The 22075-nt window shown below is 38.4% G+C and overlaps 1 protein-coding gene across 7 annotated transcripts in view; it reads right to left on the minus strand.

The window, feature by feature from the left end:
• The window catches only part of ITPR2 (inositol 1,4,5-trisphosphate receptor type 2), a 508939-nt gene that overhangs the window by 379775 nt on the left and 107089 nt on the right, over positions 1-22075 (minus strand). For all 7 annotated transcript variants that reach the window (XR_006708628.1, XM_045463013.1, XM_045463012.1 and 4 more), the window contains 4 exons: positions 21849-21932; positions 21155-21301; positions 17805-17900; positions 2727-2771 (listed from right to left, as the gene is read on the minus strand). Coding sequence is in view for 6 of the 7 variants with exons in the window: in XM_045463013.1 (XP_045318969.1) it covers positions 2727-2771; positions 17805-17900; positions 21155-21301; positions 21849-21932 (372 nt within the window). In the remaining variant the exon portion in view is untranslated. The remainder of the gene's footprint in view (positions 1-2726; positions 2772-17804; positions 17901-21154; positions 21302-21848; positions 21933-22075) is intronic.

A 22075-nucleotide genomic window follows, 5' to 3' on the forward strand; every position in this document is an offset into this window, starting at 1 on the left:
AACTCAGCATTACTGGAACCCAGATCTGGGGTGAGATAGCATTCTGTTTGGGGAAATTGATTTCGTTTTTCACAGGCTAAGCTCTAACTGCTCCTTTGTTTTCTTTTCTAGACAGAAACATAATTATTGCTAGGTGGCAAATGGTCTATAACATGAGAAGCCATATTGTTAGCTTTAGTGTTCCATATCTTCAGTTTTATTTACTTTCAAGCTAGGGATTAAGGATAGAAGAAAGATGAAATCAAATGTCTCCAGTTGGACATCTCTCTGAGATGGCAGACGAGATCCAGTCGTAAACTTCCACAGCAAAGCAGACCCACCTGTGTCAGATGCAATTAAAGTGCTGCTGGTAGCAACTGCTTCACAGAAAAGTACTCTTTCTCACCTTCAGAGGTGAATGAAGAACTTGTATCTCAGAATACAGAAGGAAACAAATCTACGAAGTCTAACTAAAAGCTTGATGGACGCAAACAGCAAACTTCACCATGGATTCATTACCTATATTTTCTGTGCTGCTCCATAAACTCTCATACTCTATCACTCATACTCTCTCTCTCCCACTCAGCCCTGCCCAGAAGCATCAGAAGCATCACCAAACAGCATGTAGCTGAAAGGAGATAAGCTGAAAGAGATGTAATTCAATTGCACAATTCGAAGTTTGATGCAATGCCCTTTTAATCGAAACAACGTACATTTTTAGCCTACAAATATCTTTTATTCAAAAAGTTTCCCTTTATCTGATTGAATTTTAACCTCACGGCACAGAGGTGACGTATGTAGGGCAAGCATCCTCATCCCATTAGTCAGGTGGGAAATGGAGTCTCGGGAAGGCTATCTTACATGTCCAAGGCCGTAACAGTGGTGCTAGAAGTAGAACTCCCTTGGCTGAAGAAGTCACATAGAATCTCATAAAAAAAGACCTTGAGAAAGAGAAAGGCAACTCCTGACATCCGACAGCTGGCCTGGTGTGATCAGGCAGGCTCAGTGCTGCCAAGGGCACCCTGACTCTCACAGCCAGGCCACGGTGTCCTCCTGCGAACGTGAACGATTTCACAGAACACCAACATCAGACAAGGCCGCTCCATGCCCAGGATGGATCACGTCAAAACAACACTGCTCCATAATCATATCTGAATACTGACAACATGTGAATGTTGTCCAAGCCATAAAAATGATTCGATATCCCTTTCCCCTAGCTAAAATGAGTGCTTCTTCTTTAGCACTCACACCGTTAGCCTGGCTCTCATCTACCCTCCCTATAGATAAAAATATATTAAGATACTTCCTCCTCCTGCCAGCATTCTTATCCACAGTGAGCCCCACTTCTTTAAATCCTCCCTAAGTCATCTTGTACAAGCCCAATTCCTACCATAGGTTCTTTCTAGCACCCTCTGAGAGGCCCCACAGTTCCCTTGGATGTAAATGCAATGTGCAATTAACCCCATTTAAGAACTGGTGTGTCCTGGCAGTCATTGGCAAGAAACCATCGACCAGCTTATAGTAAGAACCAAAGACTCAGCTTTTAAACATGGTTATGGATGGCGTTTTCTAAATCATGGGGAAAGAAGAACCCAACAATCCTGGGCTAGCTTTTGAAAACCAAGGAGAAAAGAATCCACACAGGGGGAGAAAATTGAATTATAAATAAATGATCCAACCCATTTAATAAGCCTACTTCTATGTTTAAGGACATTTTGACACAAATTAAAGTACTCGTTGGGCCAAAGACCTGATACTTCAGTTTCACTTCTGTTGTAAACCTGATAGTCAGATGGAGAAAGAAGTCAAACAGGATTGACTCAGGTCCAGAAATTCTGATTTGATTCACCTCCCTCATATCAATATCCTCATAAAACATAAAGCTGAGGGCCAGTGCAAAGACAGTAGTCATTTCGATCAAACATTTCAACTCATTCTGTCAAAAGGTGGAATTTTGAATGCTGTAGTAATCATTCTTAGCAATTCCAAAAGAGATTGCCAAATTCCTAAGAAAATTAAATTATACACTGTGTCTATTTTACATCCAAATATCTAGCTAAATTGCTGAAAATACATATAGCTATATAGATACACCTTTCTATCCAGCCCATCAACCAGGTTTTGTCTGCATCACACCAAATTGTCCTGAATTTCAGAACTTTCTATTGAATTAAGTCCTACTGTCCTCGTAACATCATTGTCTTTACAACAGTGATGAAAAATCAGGCTGAATAATAATAAATATCTTAATGAAAATTGGCTTTTAAATAAGATTGAGATGTTTTTTGAGTGGCATGCTTCATAATATCAGAAAAATCAGTCATATAGTTGTTTGATGCCTCAATTTCTCCCCGTAAATAGAACCCAAATTATTTTTAATCAGAAAAGATTGTCCCACTGTGCCCTTTTACTATCATCATACCATAATTCAATTTGTCTTTCCTAATTTCTATGCACTTATGAAAAGTAAACCCAGACCCACCATACCTCCCAGATGCCCATGGCCATCAGTGCTCCATCATAAATGGCCTCCAAGTTTCCAGAAATCTCCCTAAATACCTATTACCAGACATCTATTTATAATGTCAGTGCATCATCTTTTACTTATTATCTGTGATTCATAGCCTCTAGTCAGAGAATCTCTCAGAATCCCTAGTCTTCAAATTTTCTATTAACTTTTCAATTTGTTCATATAAAATATGCACAATATTTTTGGAATTTGTTGGGGAAAAAACAATTCCACTCACCACAGTTTTTCCTTCATTTTGAGCATCTCGATAATCCGGATTAAGCTAAAAAAAAAAAAAAAAACAGTTTTGAATTGCTATTAACAGCACATTAACAAGACCAATGATCTTCAATTCACTATTGTATCCTTAACTAAACTCAATATTAAAAAAGCCTAAGAAAGAAACCATCACTAAATATTACAATTTAAAACATTACCTTCAAGTTCTAGCTGCAGGAGACATGAGCTAAAATGCCAAGTTTATGGCTTTTGTTTATATTAGCACAGTTGACATCTTTGCATAAGTGAGAGCTGACAATCTCACACCCTCTGAGGAAGCCTTCAAAAGAGTTCATCATTTTGCCCACCACAAAATCTCCCACTAACCAACAACTCTGTTTTTCAAATTAGACCAAAGGAAAGTCTTAACAATGATCCGAGATCATGCTCCACGTGCTCTATACATAAGAAAAGAAAATCAAGCAAAAGAAGAGCCATATACCAGATATATATGTTGGATATGAGGGCTATTGAATGAGTATTGTGGGGTTTAGGGGTCATTCCAGTGAGGTTGATGAGTTTTAGAAATGCTGAGTGTTAATCCACATATTTCCGGCTGGCTGGAATCCATACCTCCTGACTGGAGGTGTGAACAACTGGCTGGAATCCATACCTCCTGACTCCCACCTGATGACACAGTCCCAAAAGGATGTCTGCATTGTACTGAAATAACCAGCTCATAATTTGTAAAACAACAGACTTGTAAGGTGTTTTTATTTAAATAATGAGTTGTTCACTCGATTTTAACCCTTCAACATGAATATGTTAGTGTATGTAACATGTAACCACATAAAGTCTCCATTTAAGGGGCTCAGTCACTTAAGTGGCCAACTCCTGGTCTCAGCTCAGGTCATGATCTCACGGATCATGGGTTCGAGACCCGCATTGGGCTCTGTGCTGGTGGCAGGGAGCCTGCTTGAGATTCTCTCTGTCTCTCTCTCTCTGCCTCCCACCCAGTTCTCTCTCTCTCTCTCTCTGTCAAAATAAATAAATTTTAAAAACTTAAAAAAAAATAAAGTCACCATTTAAAATGTAAGATCAAGAGTCTTTCTCAGAATGAAACTTGGCTAGTGGCTCTGAGGACTGTCCTCTCTACTTAGTACCAAATATCAATGAAGGTGCTGAAAAAGATCAAGAAGAAAGCAAAGCAAAGCAAAAAAATCTCAATCCCATCAAAAACGAAGACTGAAAAACAACCTAAACCCAAATCTACCATGAATTGCCAGTAATTACAAAACAGTCAATGCTGGAGGAGAAGCAGATACCTCTCCAGTTTTTATCTCCTGGCATTCTTCAACCTCACTTCAAGCTAACAGCCTTGTGAACACAAGTAAGATACATGCTGTGGTTCCCACTGTTTGTCCATCCACTCAGAGACCCCAAGTGTTTGCCCGCCAAAAACCTACACAGAAGTGTCTACTGCTGAGGAGCCATTGTTAGACTGAGCGGAGACTGGTCTCCCCAGACTCCCATCACTGTCCCACTACCTCTGTCTTTCCATGACCATCGAGATGCAACAAAGCTCAGAAAACAAATGGGCAGAAAGTCAAGGGAACAGATGATAGCCGAGGGCTTTCTGAGAAGCACTGCCTAAAGAAAGAGAAGAGAAAGAACTGTGGCTTTGTATGTGGGAATCACACTGCCTAACACTGTAGAAATAGCAGAGAATAGGAGAGAAAAGCAAGTGCAGGAGAAACCAGGGACACAGAGTCGCCATCTGCTGGGCCTGAGACCTGCACTGCAGTGTGTCCTTCAGTCAGTCCTTCAGCTGAAGACTGAAAAAGGATTGAGAATTTTTGAAAATAGAATAGGGGCACCTGGGTGACGCAGTCCGTTGAGCGTCCAACTTCGGCTCAGGTCATGATCTCACAGCTGTGCCGACAGCTCAGAGCCTGGAGCCTGCTTCAGATTCTTGGTCTCCCTCTCTCTCTGCCCCTCCCCAGCTCGTGCTCTCTCTCCCCGCCTCCTTCTCTCTCTGTCTCTCAAAAATGAATAAAAATTTAAAAAGATATTTTTTAAATAGAATGAAAAGGGGCACCTGAGTGGTCCACTTGGTTAAGCATCCGACTCTTGGTTTCAGCTCAGGTCATAATCTCACAGTTCGTGAGTTCAAGCCCCACATTGAGCTCCGGGCTGACAGCACAGAGCCTGCTTGGGATCCTCTCTCTCTCCCCTCTCTCTGCCCCTCCCCACTCATGCATGCTCTCGCTCTCTCAAAAATAAATAAACTTAAAATAAAATTAAAATTAAAGCAAAAATAAAATAAATAAAAAATAGAATAAAAAGACCATCTACTCAATCCATCTGGCTCTGCACAGAGTCCACTTGCTGAGGATAATAAGGAAGGAAGGAAAAAAAACAACAACATGGGACTGATGAAAAAGCATGTTAGAAGGGGAAATTCTTTTTACAGAGCCTTTCTGATATTTTCTATGGTATAATGCAAAATAAATTTTCAGGAAATGGTTTGGCATATTCAAGAAAGCATAAGTAAACATTTCCTCTACGTAAAGACAACAAACCACACAACAAGCTAAAATATAACACAGAATTAATTACATAAATAATAATATTAAATATAAATTTAATTATATTATTAAAAAATTATAAAAAGAAATTAAGAAAGATTTCACTAAAAATTAAAAGTGAATACAATATTAAACTCCATGTTGATAGCAATAAAAATGCTATAGGAAATGACGGATAAAAAAAAAATAAACAGGCATCTCTCAATACAGAGGAAAGATATAAAGAATTAAAAATTAGGAAAAAGAAAATAGCCATGGAGGACCAGAGAAGGGCATATCAATTAACAGATAACCAGCGTCCTGAAAAGGGAAAGAGAAAATTAACAGAATACACAAGCAATAATCAAAGATAATGCAAAATAAAGTTTTGCTCGGCTGACAAACTGTGTATATAGAGGTTACCATACCCCACGAAAGTCAACTAAAACACCTGACACATTCATTTGAGGACAATGAGCAGGGGAGACAAAACATAAAACAACAGTAGGGACATAAAAGATGGCCAGAAATTAGGTTTAGACAAAAATACTTACCATATAATAGGAGAATGGATAAATAAAAGGTGGAATATTCAAACAATGGAGTACTACTCAGCAATAAACGTGATGAGCTACAGATATAACAACAAGGATGGATCTCAAAAATATATATGCAATGGGATACTGTTCAGCTATAAAAAGGAATGAAATCCTGTCATTTGCAACGATAGGGATGGGCCTTGACAACATTGAAATAAGTCACAGAAAGTAAATACCATAAGATCTCACTTACATGTGGAATCTAAAACCAACTGAGCTCATACATAGAGAACAGACTGGTGGGTTGCCAGAGGTGGGACATGGGGACTGGGTGAAATGGGTGAAGGCTGTCAAAAGGTACAAAAGCCACTTACAAGAAAGTAAGTCGTGAGGATATAATGCCTAGCATGGCGACTATAGTTAACAAGACTGTATTACATATTTGAAAGTTGCCAAGAGAATAGATCTTTAAAGCTCTCATCCAAGAAAAAAATTTTTTATAATTACGTATGGTGATGGATGTTATCTAGACTTAACTGTGGTAATCATTTCACGATATATACATATACCAAATCATTGTGTTGTACATGTAAACTAATATAAGTTATGTCAATTATATATTCTTAAAAATGTTGTAAGTAGAAGAAGCCACTCATATGACTCCATTTATATGAAATCTAAGATCAGATAAAACTAAACTGTGGTTAAACAAATCAGGAAGTGTGGGGGAGAGGGTCCAAGGGAGAGGAATGGATAGAAAGCAGAAGCCAGCCAAGAGTCACATGACCGCAGTCCCTCAGGTTTTAGAACTGACTAACAGTGGGAGGCAAGGGAGGGGGTAAGAAAATGGGAATCCAGTTACAAGTTGCCTGTTAGTGCTAGGCCAGCAGTTGGGGAGATTTGAGGCTGAACTTTCTTCTTCTATGGAGACACATTTCTCAGGCTCCTTAAATTCCCTTGAATTACAAATAAAAGAATTAATCCCAAAATGGGATTATTCTTGCTTTTGGAATCCAAGAGTGAAAGGTAGAAAGCCAAAAAGATAGTGAATTAACTGGCCTCCTGTCTACTGATTAATCAAACACAAAAAGACACACTTTTACTTGGTAGTGATGGCAGTTCCAGCATAGTGCCCGGGAGGGGTTTATCCAGCTGTTTTAGCCAAGTATCACTGTTTTGTATTTTTTTTAATTTGTTTTCAATTTGAAGAATTCAGATTTTTTTTCAAATTAAAAACTGTGCATACTAAAATGATAGCTAAGTTACTTCCAAAAGATATGCAACATGTTTAAACGTGGATATATCTTATGATCAAAGTTTTTATTCACTAAGCATTGCAGTAGTTCACCACAGACACTGTGATGGAAATTCATACTGGAACCATGATGTAGCCTAACTAAAATGTGTACAGGAACAGGAAGTAACATACCTAAGTCAAACACACAATCACATATGCCCTCTGAAATATAAGTTATATTCTATCACAAAGACTTTCTGAAATTCAGTCTTCACATTTTTCATCCACTTTGGGTCACCCAGTTATAATCCCTAAGGGAAGTCTGGGAACTAAATTTCAGACTCTGCTCTGTGAAGACACACCCATGAGCTTTATAGAAAAGGTCAGTCAGCCAACCTTTCCACCTTGGAATTCAGGGTCCTCATAGGTAAAATGAGAAAAGTCTATGACCAAAGCCTAATCATACTAATTATATGTCATTAAATTTTATAACTCGAGTCTTTGGCAATAATACTAAAGATAGTGATAGATCAGTTAGATTTTGCCTCATCTTTGTGTCTCTCCAATAACTAATATGGAGTTATTGCTTCAGTAAATTCATTAAAGGATAATAATAATGAGGAGAAAGAGGAGGAAGCAGAGGGGAAGAAAGAGAAAAAGGAGGAGAAGCCACCCAAATATATCTATGACTATATAAATTTATCAGTATTAACTGAAGACCAAATAAATATATGCTTTAATGGATGTTTTAGTTATACTGATGCTTTCCTTCTCTAAATGAAATAATAGCAGTAATTATTAAAGTAATTAGACTAAGGATGAACCAAAAAAATATTATTTCTAATAGAAAGAAGAAGAAAAAAGACATGGTCATGTGAAGATTCCTGAATCTTTTAGGACGTTAGAGGAAATATTTCCTTATGTTAAAAAATAAATTATAAATCTGGCATTGGAGAGAGAGAGACCTAATATGCTATTCAATCATTTATTCAATAAATATTAATAGAATATCTATAATGGGCAAAACATTGTGGCATATGGTATTTTAGCAAAGACAAAAGAATGTGGTCCCTGACCACAAGACCTTACAATCTAAGAGGGAAAATAAGACATAAATACAGCTAGCTGTAATATAAAATAGAATGTGACAAGAGATATAAGATAAGAATGAATAATTTATAAATAATATAGGTCAGAAGAAGGAGGGATCCGTGGTGGGCAAATTTATTGAAGAATTATTCATGGAGAAGGGAGCATCTGAGATAAGCCTTGAAGGATGGGTAGAAATTTAACTTGCAGAGAAGGAAAGGAGTGAAGAAGACAGGAAATGCAGGGAAGATAACGCCACATGGTAAAAAATAAGACTTGTTCAGAGAAGACCGATAAATGTCACTTATGGAATACTTTTTATATCCTTTTAAAGGTTAATTCATTTCCCCTTATAATCATCATAGTAGAATGGATTCTTCACCCCCACTTTACAGATGAGCCCCCTGGGGCACATCAAGTGAAGTCCTCTGTGCAAAGTCACACCACTGGTGAGTGGCAGGGTCACTGGGAGCAGAGGTCTGACGATTCCAGAGCTACATCCTTTACTTACTATAGCATGTTACTTCTCTCCTGCCTCCATAACGAGGAGGGATGGGATCCAAGCCAGCCCAGACCAATGGGGCCATTAAACCATAGGCTAATGGGTTCACATCTTCAGAAAGATTTTGCATATCACTGGGGAAATGTTTGCTGAAACACTGCATTAAAAATCCTCATTGGCCATGGTTAGTAGGAGATGGAGACAAAGGATGGAAGGGGGAAAGTAACCAAGTGCGGTGGTTCAAGTGAGAGGCAGCAAAGCCCTGACAGAAATAATCATGCTGAAATGGAAAGGAAAAAGCAGACACAGGAGATTTTACAGAGACAGAGTCAGTAGAATCTGAATGTGTAAACTGAGAGAAAAATATGTTTGTCATCACTTTCAAGTTTCTAACACTTAACTAAGAAAACTGCACTGTTTTATGGGGAAACAATTCAATCTTGGATATAGTTATTGAGTTTCAATGGCAGTGGGACAACTGAGATCAAATTCATGGCCCACTAAAGCCAAGGGAGTGAGTGACAGAGAGAGGATATGAAGAACAAAAACACCCAGTACTAAACCTTTGAAGGGAGCTCTCATTTAAATGGCCAAAGAGGCTAGAAAGAAGTCAAGCAAAGCATGACACAAGTCAGAATAGAAAAGTGGCAGAGAAAGAGAGAGAGACACAGAACTATCATAAACACGTGGGCAGTGAAAGCCACGATGGTACCACATCAAGTGAAAGACAACCACAACTTTCCATGGAACACAACACCAACTGGACACAACACTTCTAATACACGTTCATTGTCTTAAAAAGGTTACTTGTTTTATGATGAAATGCGTTTTGATCAACTTTTATTATATGTAACATTAAAATCATCACTTGTGTATTTTTAAATAATTATCTATCTTCTTCTTTCCAATGACTGGCATTTCAGAGACAATCTATTATTCTGACTGACAAGTCTAGAAAAGAAAAGAAGGGAAAAATAGTCTTTACTGGATGCTAACATGTGCCAGGCATGATTTACATTTCGACATATAACAGTTATGCTTGTGTGTATAGGGTCTCATATATATATTCTTCTACTGTCCTTATTTATATATATGCCTACACACACAAACATACAAACCAGGCCCTTCTCATAAACTGTGGCTGATACAGTTGATGGCAAACTAAACATAGGGATATTTAAAACTATAGCCCTGAGATTCATAAGGTTCTATGATGATGGACAGGTTCTAGAGTACTAAGTTTTTAACTAATTAATTAAATCCAAAGTCAGTTGTATAGTCAGGAAATAAGTGTTTACTGCCATCTGGTGGAAGTCTGGCCTATCTACAAACAAGTAAGCTAGTTGTCTTTGAAAGGGAAATTACAAAATCTTTAACAAATAAAATTATTTGCACTACTCAATCTATCTTGTTTTGGAAAGGATCATTGTTGCTTTAATAATATCCAAAGAAAGAAAATGGAGAAGCAGCAGATCAGAAATTGTGATACTTGATTTATAATTGCTCCCTTGACTATGGAGGAACTATTTACTGAGGCTCTCATATCATCCCATTCAAAATATGATAAAATCACCTTCTCCCCCATTGACCATTGATATGGGTGTGAACTCTCCTGTACCAATAAGGAGATATTGGTGTTTATTGATACAAGTAAAGGATCTAGGGCAAATGTCAATGAGTGTGCTTATAATTGTGCTGTGCATTAAATGCAAATGCAAACATACATGGCTGTTCACCTTCCTTCTCCTCATGTTACCTTATTTCTTGTTTGGCCCCATGGAAACTGACATCACAGGAAGACCTAACAATATGGTACTGTAAATGTACTGTAACACAGTATCTGACAAAGCCACAATTGGCTTCATTATCTAATTCACAATTAAATACTTTGTTCCACATTTTGTCCATGAGTTTCTAGCATTGGCTATTTCTCAAAAATAAATTTTGAATTATCCAAAACAAAATAGTGCTATATTTGTATTGCTATTCTTTTTTATTTATTTTTTTAAGTTTATTTATTTTTTGACAGAGACAGAATGCAAGCATGATCTGGGGAGGGGCAGAGAGAGAGGGAGACACAGAATCCGAAGCAGGCTCCAGGCTCCAAGCTGTCAGCACAAGGCCTGACGCCGGGCTCGAACTCACAAGCTGTGAGATCATGACCTGGGCCAAAGTCGGACGCTTAACCAACTAAGCCACACAGGTACCCCTATTGCTATTCTTAAATAGCTTGCAGTTTATGTGCTTTGCCTCTATAATTAAACTACAGAAGCCTCAGCATATGAAATGGTCTAATTTCCTTTGGATAGTGTCCCCTTCATTTCTATACAAGCAATCGCCTTACTGACATTTTTCTGAAAAACTTGGCCACCCTGGAAGTTAAAACAGAATATCATGTTTAGGAAGTATATGTTTAAGTAAAATTTTGAGGTTTTTCTTTTTCTTCATTTGTGCTTAGATTTAAGGTTGCAGCCCTGTAAACTCCCTGTGAGATTTAACATGGTCATCTATGGATGTCAATAATTTTAACATTACACAAAATCAGTTGTCTCAGATGCATATGCAGAGGAGATGTCCCAGTGACTGAATTCATATCATTCTCCTCTACACTGTAAACACCCAATGATAAGGACCAATGGTTAATAAACTTTGTTTTCTTCACAACATCAAAATAGTGCTTCCACCCAGTGGGCAGTCCATAAATGCCTGTGTAATCTTGGTAAGACATAGGTCAAGGCTTCTCACCATTGGCACTATTGGCATTTGGGGCCAGATAATTCTTTGTGGTGGGGGCCATCCTAGGCATTACAAGATGTTTCCCTGCATCCCCAGCCTCTACCCACTAGATGCCAGTAGCTCCCTCTCACCAGTTCTGACAATAAAAATGTCTCCAGACATTGCCAAATACGCCCTGGGGGACAGGATCACCACTGGTGAGAACCACTGGTATAGATGAAGCAATGCAAGTCTAGCATTGAGCCCAAAGACCATCATTATCTTGTTTTTTGTTTTGTTTTGTTTTGTTTTGTTTTGTTTAACTTTGGACAAAGTAAATCGCCTCTCAGAGCCTGGGTCCCTTCTTCTGTAAAGTGAAATGATTGGATGCAGACCTTCAATCTCTCTCTCTGATTGATCCTTTAGGTTATCTAGTGTTTACTAAATATAAATTAAATATCAGACTCCGTTCTAGGTGCAAGGCATCCCGTGGTGAGCCCCTAAACTTCCCCCCCTTCAGTCATCTGACTTACAAAGAAATACAAGTTCTGGAAAAAAATTACAATCAATAATAGTAGGAGTAGTGATAGTAATAATAAACAATGCTACTCCACATTTTTTGTCCCCTCCTTCTCAATGGAAGGAAAGGGACTTAATACTTATTAAATACATTTTATGTGCAAAGTGCTAAACATTCCATATCTTCTTTAATCCCAAAATAATCCCATTTAATATATACAATCATCTTTTTTACACACAAGGCAACCGATGTTCAGAGAGGTCAAATATTTGCTTAAAGTCGGAGAGACTGTGAGCAGTATACATGGGATTTTTTCCCCCACTACACTAGGCTGTCTTTGCCACACTGGCCAATATAAACACCATATACTCAAAGGCAATTCAAGAATTACATAATCCAATTTGCCAGAAATGCCTCAAGCACATTAAAAAGTAATATTTCAGATTATCAATATGTGTGTTGAGAATGGAAAGGATGAGGGAAAAGAGCCTTTTCACTGCCAAATTCTGCTCCTGTAATAGGAACTTCCCTTTAATGTAAAAGCAGTTCCCTTCTCATCTAATTTTTTTTAAACAGACCTTTAAAAACCTGTCTAGTAGGACTTGCTTTCCCTTTATTACTGCTTCTCCTGCACGGCCATGATACGAAAACTCAGTTCACCTTTCCTTCTGCTTCCTGGCTCCCTTGTCATTCCTCTCCCCAAACCCCCCACCCCGGATTCCGGTCTCCACCGAAAATGCTCTCAACCACAGATGACTGTGTTCTTGCCAAAAGCTGTAAATACATTTTGTTCCTGACCTTTTCGGTAGCACTCCCTCCTTCTTGAAAGCCTATCTTCCCTTGCTTGACATTGTGATTCAGCCCATTTGACCTTCCAGTTGCTTCCTTGACTTCTCAGGCTCCCAATCTGCTGTCCATCCTTTAAAAACTGGCATTCCCCACAGTTCCGCCTTCAAACATCTCCTCACTCTCCTCATACTCCCTGATGATCACACCCATGCTGACGATGACTACATCTACTTCTCCAGGCCAGTCCCCAAACTTCCAGAAGATGTGAACACTGTCCCTATCAGGCATTTTCACCTGTATACTTTAGAGCACTTCCAATTAGACATAATCAAAAGTGAATGGATTATTTTCCTCATCAACACTGCACCCCTTCCCATGTTCCCTAAATTGGTGAATGACATCGCCAGTTCTCCAAAGCCAGAATCCTACTCCTTAACCCCTAACATTCCATGGATTACCATTTTTTCCATTGCTTCCAATGTCCTAAAAATGTCTTCTCCCCTTCACCTTCTTGCCATTACCAATGTCACCCCCTTGGTTCAAATCCTCAAAATACCCTGATGGTATCAGATCTTTCTCTCCTATCTGGGCTCCCTGCCTCTCAGGCAATCCCTTCCAGCTGCTTTACAAAGGCTCCAGAGTAGGGCGCCTGGGGGGCTCAGCCAGTTAAGCATCCCACTTGGGCTCAGGTCATGATCTCATGGTTCTCAAGTTTGAGCTCCGTGTCTGGCTCTCTGCTGTCAGCCCAGAGACCGCTTTGTATCCTCTGTCTCCCTCTCTCTCTGCCCTCCCCTCCCCTCGCACTCTGTCTCTCTCTCAAAAATAAATAAACATTAAAATTTTTTAAAAATGCTCCAGAGTAGTTCTATCCACTGGAACTTTCCCTGTGATGATGGAAAATGTTCTGTATTTGTGCTACCCAATATCATGTGCTTATTGAGCCCCTTGAAATGTGGCTAGTGTAACTGACAAACTGGCTTTTTAATTTTAATAGTACTTATTTTAATTTAAATAGCCAACATGTGGCTAGTGACTACCACATTGGACAATGCAACTCTAGAGTGGTCATCTTTAAACACAAATTTATTTAGAACACTGCTCTTTACTTTTAAAATAAAACCAATTCTCCTTAACTTAATATATACGGCCTGAAAAAAATAAGCTTCCTACATTTCTGGCCCCCCCAACCTTCTAGCACCACGTCCAAACTCACACATATCCTATGTGTGATACACATATGTATTATCCATATAAAACTAGTTTGTAGAATACCACACACCTCCTTGCCTATGCAAAAGCTGTCCTCACCGCCTGCACACTCTCCTTGCCCACCTGCCTTACTCATCCATCAGGCAGCTCCTCCTCTAGCCTCTTCACCATTCCTTGTACCTCCTCGGCACCTTAGTGCTTCCCTGTCAGCACGTCACTATTCCTATTGCTACAATACACTTATTGCACTGTACTCAGAGCTCCCTGAGGGCGGAAATTGAGTTTTCTAGTGACATCACTGGTGTCTACCAAATGTTTGCAAATAGGTGTCCAGCCCCAGCCTCTAAGGTAACTACTTGAATCGTTATTCCTATTACTAATTACATCAAATCCAAACCTTTCAATCAAAATCTTCAAGCAAAGGGATCTGTCACTCAATAATTCCTTTTAGAACCCCTCTCCTTGAGCCAAGCCTCCCTTTTTACATTGTCTGCCGATGATGTGGAACATTCCACAACCCTGTCTGTGCCTCCGTGATTGTCCTTCTGCTTCTCTACCAACCTGTGTCTATTACTTTCTTGGAGAACCAGGGAAAAGTTTGCCCCAAACAAGAGCCTCCTTTGGCTTACCTCACAACTCCACCTGACTGACATGATCCTGCCTCTGACCATCCTGTGGCCATTTATTGTACACTGTGTTCCAAACTAGAAGGTCACTTCTTTGAGGGCAGAGATTTTCTCCTCTGCTTCCTTTCCTATCTGCAGCATTCTCTACCATACTATGCATTTATCAGGCACTTAAAAAGTATATGTTAAAGACGGTATGACATCTTAAAGAGGATGTCTGTTGCTGCTATGAATTCCAAAAATAATTATTCCCAACTCCTGCATTTTCAACATCCTATTATGCGTATCTTATTGTTTAAGTAGTATCTAGATATTAACGATGAAACTGAAAGAGCAAAATAAATAAAAGCCATAGAGCCCTTTCTCTCCTATAAGTAAGGGTCTAATTAAACAAAATAAATAAGGCTAGGAAGTTACAAATCCACATGCTAGGAACTCCTTACCATACCTCAATGACATGAATAATGATTTGAAATTAAAGACCTGGGCATTTTTAAAAAGCAAAATGATAAAAAGGATAAGCATTGTTTTTTCTTCTTTTTTTAAACATTTATTTACTTATTTATTTATTTACTTATTTTTGACAGTGAGAAAGAGTGCAAGTGATGGGGTAGGGAAGAGACAGAGGGAGAGAGGGAGAGAGAGGGAGAGAGAGAGAAGGAGAGAGAGAGAGAGAAAGAGACAGAATCTGAGGCAGACTCCAGGCTCTGAGCTGTCAGCACAGAGCCCAACGCGGGGCTCGAACTCACAAACCGTGAGATCATGACCTGAGCCAAAGTCGGATGCTTAACCAACTGAGCCACCCAGCTGCCCCAACATTGTTTTTTTAACTGTTGTCAGAGGCTATATCCATCTGTTGTGGAATTAGAACTGGAAATCAATGTTTTTATCACGTCATAGTGACTATAATAAATGTGCTTTTGCCACACCTGAAGACACTTTCACACCGTATGACAAGCGTGCTGAGATGTGACTGTACCAGGACCTTTTCTGATCTGAGCTGACATATGAAATATAAAACCCCAACCTACGGATGCCAATATTCTAAAGCTAAGATTCTTCTTTTGAGTTAGAATACTACACAGAAGCACCCATTCTGTTAAAATCAGTAGACAATAAATTCCTACTTTTCAATTTTCAGATATGTATTTAATGCTTAATTCTCCTTCTCTCACCTTCTCCTAAAAAAAAAAAAAAAAAAAAAAAAAAAAAAGTGCTATCTCAAGTATTAAAGGTCAAAGCAGAGATCCTACAAGTACACCAGAATCTTTAATGGACAGTATAGTATCTGGCATTTAAAGTCATATCCTCTAGAGATAGAATGAAAAGAGTCTTTCAAATTATTTTCAAGGAATGAGCTGCTTTCTATTTTTCAATTTTTAATGGACTACTTTATGTATTGAGGTCTTAGATCTTCATTAAAGTTAATAAACAATTTAATTTTCAATAATCTAGTCATTTGAATTATCAATGATACAAGTTTTAACTGTAGAAATTAACTAAGAAAACTAATAATGTTTAATCATGTCAGCTTTCTAGAGAATGTCCATAGTTACAACAGCCATTGACTGAAAGCTGAATTATGGAAAAGAGTCACTAACACCAGATCCAAGAGAATTTTAATACAAATTTCTTATCTTTTAAAGGACATCACATAGACTTTTCTAATTCTTATTTTAGACAAGATTCTCCACCTTACTGTTTAAATTTACATCAAAGCATTACTTTTCAACAAAGTTACTTCAAAACATTCATGGTGTAAACAGCCCATAAACGGCAAAGCTATATTTCATTTATTTGAACAGATTCATCAATAATAATAAAAGTATTTATATTTATACTATTTACTATAGTAAATAGTAAATATATAGAATATTTTATATAGAAAATTTTCTCATAATGAAATTAATCATGCCGGCACCACTTACCAGATGCCCACCATGAGGCACACATTATGCCAAGCCCTTTACCCTATTTAATTCTCTTAATACTTGTATTCTATGAATGTTGTGATTATCCCCATTATACAGAGGAAGAAATTAGAGATTAGAGAGATTAATTTTCCCAAATATGGCTCCAAATTCCTCTCAAATACAAATCCCCAAATCTTCTTCCTATCCTCTAAGCTTACAGAAGCCTGAATAGCTTCTTTGTATTCATTCATTCATTCATTCATTCAAGAAATAGTCATCAAATGCTCTCTAAGTTCCAGGCACTGCCCTAGATGCTGGGGACACAGTGGTGATGTAGAAAATAAAAATAAAGTAAAAAAAATAAAAATAAAAAAATAAACCCCCCTGCCTTCAGAGAGCATACATTCTGTCAGAGAATGTCAAAAAAATAAAATGTACCGTAAGTCAGAGAGTGGTAAGTACTATGAAGAAAATTACCACAGATTAACAGGATGTAAAGGGTAATGGTGTCGGGCGCTGGTTTACACAGGGGTCAGCACATTTACGGAAACTTCCTGTTTCCCATACCTTTTTCTCATCACTTCTGGGTCCCCACTTCCTTATCTTCCCTCACATCCGAAACCACAAGTTAGATAAGTCATACTAAAAATTCTAAGGCCAAATTCTGGTTCAGAATCCCAGAAGAAACTCTAAATTGAAAAACAGAAACAGACTTGAGGGGAGTAGAATGGATGGATATTTTCATACATCTAAAAACAAACTAGTATCTTCAAAATTATTTTTGCATTTGATAGCCAAACTTTAATTAAATCATTTCTAAAACATCTACGCTGTTGCTTCTTCCCACTCTTCCTATCTACCTGATTGTCAACACGCTTTTAGTGGAGAAAGGAAAGACCTTATTTGCTGTCACCATTTTTATTAGCAGTTTTAGGACAGTTCAGTGTCTCAGGAAGAAATGCCTTTCCTCTCCAACAGTTTGAACAATAAAAGCCAGTAAAACCAGTTTCTGTGAAAACGGCCTGAAACGATCAAGGCTCTACTACACCAAAAATGAATTGATCACGTCTCCAATGCAGACATTCTGAAAGAATGAGGCTAAATACAAAAGTTTAGACTGAATCGATACTCTCTTGCCCTTGACCTTAAAGGAAACCAACCAGTGTTCTGTTGTTACTGTTGTTTTAATTTTTAAGACAAAGATTATTTAAAGGCTTCAATTAATATTTACATCTTAAGAATAATTTATATGCCAGCCCAGATCATAATAGGCAATGGTCAAATTTTGTATCATGACTGTTCCTACAAATACAGCAATGTTTGGAGAGCCTAGCTGCTTATGTCACTATCCAGAGTCAGAGATTTAATAGTACTCTATCTATTAGACTTACCTCTGCAGCTAAATAGTTCCCAGTTGCAAGGTGTTTAAATCTGAACAAGCTGTTCCATTGTCCAGCACCGCCACGGCAAGGGTCATGATGAACTACCTACAGACAAAAAGAGCAACAACGATAAAGGCTAAAAGATACTCACGTTGCTGGCAAGCAAATGTCAACATTTTACACAAAGTGCTCGCCTGTTAATACTAACTTGTCAAATCTAATATGTTTTCACAAGAGGACAATGTGGCAGAAATACAAAATTCCCCCACAAATGAGCAAGAGACCTAACAGTTAACTCACTGTATGCATGCATGATGCTCATGCCTTAACTGTGCAAATACAGCCTTACTCCAAAAGACAGGTTTCCCAGGCCAAAACTGGAAATGCTGTGGGGTTTTTCCCCATTTGTTACTCAAATATTCTTTCAACAAATCCTATAAAAAGCTTACTATGCACCAAGTACTCTTCTAGACAATAGGACGCAGCAATGAGTAAGACTAGAGCTTTTAATACATAAGATTTGGCAAGTGCTAGGAGGAAATAAACAGAGCGCATGACAGAGGAGGTAGGGAAGGCTTCTTGAGATGTAGCGATTAGCACAGGCCACTCGGAGATGACATGGTGGCTGAAACCCGCAGGGTAAGAATAAACAGTCACGTAGAGAGATTGGAAGATATCATTCCAGGTAGAGAGAACCACAAATGCCAAGACCTGGAGCTTTCTCAACTGACTTAATTCTTGGCCCTATCCGTGGATGCTTTTTTACTAACACCATGTCCTTTCATATCTGTCCTAGGAACTGGCTGAGCCAGGAACTGGCCCAGATGCTGAGCCACCAGGCTCCCTGAGTACAAAAGAAGGTGCTCTGAAGCAGCTGCTTACGCCAGGTGACCTGATGCACAGCAGCAAATCCTAGGCTTTACAGTCTGAAGATGACTGTGTTTGAGCCCCAGCTCTGCCAATTACTAGGGTATGATCACAGCAAGCAACTGAACATCTTCAAGCCAGTTTCATCATGTCCAAATGATTTTAATTCATAAGACTGTTTTGAAGATTAAGTACCAGGAGAACTTTTCATTATTCTCCCCCAACAGGTTACCTTCTTTTTGTTAATACTGACCACACTTAGACTCCTGCCCCCAGCCTCAAATTCTGTGTGCTGCTATACAGAACTTTCTAATACTTTTTGCTAGACTCCGGCGTCTAGGAATCCCCTACTCTGATAGCTCAAGTAAGATAATAATTATGAAAATACTTCAAAGTGGATGAAGTCTTAAAAACACTCTCCCTGTGATCAAAAACCTACCCATCCTAAAAGGCTAAGTTCTCAAATCAAACTTCTTCCACAAATCCTTTACAAATCACACTGGCTATACTCTAACTCCTTTGACAAAGACATTGATACCTTTGAGAATGCTCAAATCTATCGGCTGTCTCACCTACATACACAGATTTTGCACACAATTGCTGGAGGTTAACAAATAACTTGAAGCTCACCACAGATCGCAGACTAAGAATTCCTATCCTATACAGTAGTGCATCTAGCAATGCTCGTATAGCTCCCTAAAGGACAATTTGGAGATACGGAGTGTCATCATTTATCACAATGATTTGGCAAGGCTGCTCTTGGCATCATCAGGCATTGGCCAAGATACAAAAATCCTGCAAGTCACAGCCTTCTAAGTGATCCATTGTATCACAGGGGTAGGAAGCCTCATCAACAGGGTTCTGGAATCATTCCACTGGAACAGAAAGCAGAGAAAAGTAGAATAGAGCTTCTCTCTTTCCCTTTCTCCCAAAATAAATAACCTTTTTTTTGAAATAATAAAAATAAAGATAGGAAATATGTTTGTTGTATGATTTCATCTCTATTCTAAACCATGGCAGAATTATCCAAACCAAGCCTACAGAATTATTTTGATGTTACCATTATAATTAAGGGTCAGCTCACTGGAATAAACATCATACTTCCTCATTGTCTGTTACAATAGTCTGTAATGTGGCCGTTACCCCTCTTTCAGCAGGGTTACTTCCCTCTTTTTTTCATCATGTGAAAAATAAGTATGTTCTGTTATTACTTCTTCTAACACGAGATATAATTCAAGGGCCCACATTTGCCCCTGCTCATTCATTTTCCTGTACTTGCATAGAATGTCTTCAGATCCTCATCTCCTACCACTTCTTTCAAGTCCAAATGCGTTTATTCAAGATACGTACAAGTATTATACCTTCTAAAGCAATTATTTACATGTTGAGATACATATTATTTTATTACAAATCATTTTCCTTTTCTTCTTTATTTTGAAATTTAGGCATTTTATCAATTTTTAATCATGAAAATCTATAAATAATATTACCTATGAATTCTATTTTAAGCTATTAAAGGAAGTGCCACAAAATATATGCTGTAAAAGGGGAGTGATGGGTTTAAAATGATTGCAAATCACTGCTATAGCCTTAGATGTCCATTACATCAGGATGGAACTTATCAAATGTTGGCTCGTTCATGAGTAATTACATCTATCTTATCTCCTCCATGGCATAGAAAGATCCTTTAAAGAAAAATCCATACCTTACAATTCTTAATTACTCTGTCATACTGGCAATGACTTTTTAAACGATGGATGAATTCTTTTTTTTTTTTTTTTTTTCAACATTTATCCATTTTTGGGACAGAGAGAGACAGAGCATGAACGGGGGAGGAGCAGAGAGAGAGGGAAACACAGAATCGGAAACAGCCTCCAGGCTCTGAGCCATCAGCCCAGAGCCTGACGCGGGGCTCGAACTCACGGACCGCGAGATCGTGACCTGGCTGAAGTCAGACGCTTAACCGACTGCACCACCCAGGCGCCCCAACGATGGATGAATTCTTAACTATGGGTCTCCTCATTCCCATAAAAATGGCATCCCCTGAAGACATAAATGTTCTTCTCAGTTACTGTGCGGTTCTGATATCTATCTTCACTTAAAGTGAGTTGTCATATTCCAATCTTAACTCCAGTGCCATTTGAGGCACATTGCCTGCAGTCTGATCAATCTTCACAACATTTCCCAATGGATTTTTAAAAAGCAACATCTATATAAGCTCTTATTAGATGTGAGAGAGAGAGAGAGAGAGAGAGAGGGAGAGAGAGAGAGAGAGAGATCCACCAGAGAGAATAGGTAAAGGAAGTAGTAAGAATTCAAACTGATCATAGTAACGAGGAGGACAAGTTAGTTCACAAATATTACTCTTTTATCAACTTATCACAAATGATGCCTATAATAATAAAATAATCAGCCTAGTAAATCTGATTTACTAGTAAATTTATATAATTTTTTATATAAATACTTACTAAAATCCAAAAATATTTACACACCTCTATTTCCCAGAGTGCTTTAGAACTAGTAGCAGAAGTGGCTGATTGACGCAAGGTCGTACGAAGGAAAATGTGTTGTTTTTTCTCATATTCATCACAAGTCAGAAACTTCTCTTGTTCTGCATGAAACAATCTAACAACATCACCCTAGGAAAACAGGAAAATAAAACTGTATTTCCAAGAAAATTCTGAACAAATAGACATATGAAGCAGATGTCTCTTTCTGGGTTTTTTGTTTGTTTGTTTGTTTGTTTTTAATTTTTTTTTCCAACGTTTATTTATTTTTGGGACAGAGAGAGACAGAGCATGAACGGGGAGGGGCAGAGAGAGAGGGAGACACAGAATCGGAAACAGGCCCCAGGCTCTGAGCCATCAGCCCAGAGCCCGACGCGGGGCTCGAACTCACGGACCGCGAGATCGTGACCTGGCTGAAGTCGGACGCTTAACCGACTGCGCCACCCAGGCGCCCCTCTTTCTGGTTTTTATACTCTGTACCCTTCTGCTAGTTACTTGGCTTTTAATGATTATTTATATGTTCCAAAAAGAGGAAAACTCAATGAAACACTCAGTGTATTAAGGTCTATAACCATCTTCTGAAGTATGAATACTAGTGAATACACAGGTTTCGCATGTAGAATTTCAGTAAGACTACCTTCAGTTCTTCTGGCAAATGTTCCATGTAGCACATACTTACTCCTTTTAGTACATCCTCTCGATAGGAACTATATTTCATAAATAAAGTGATTTTCCAGCTCGTGTTGCAATTAACAGCATTCACCTATTAATGAAGAAATGTTAAGTTATAAAACTATGCATTCCGTTTTGTACCAGAAATTATTCCTCCAAACAGTAAAAAGAGAGAAAAAAGATAACTTTGGACAATGAGGTATGTACCTCAATACAAATACCATCCAAAACTAG

This window comes from Leopardus geoffroyi, chromosome B4 (genome assembly GCF_018350155.1).
Source record: "Leopardus geoffroyi isolate Oge1 chromosome B4, O.geoffroyi_Oge1_pat1.0, whole genome shotgun sequence".
Lineage (NCBI taxonomy): Eukaryota > Metazoa > Chordata > Mammalia > Carnivora > Felidae > Leopardus > Leopardus geoffroyi.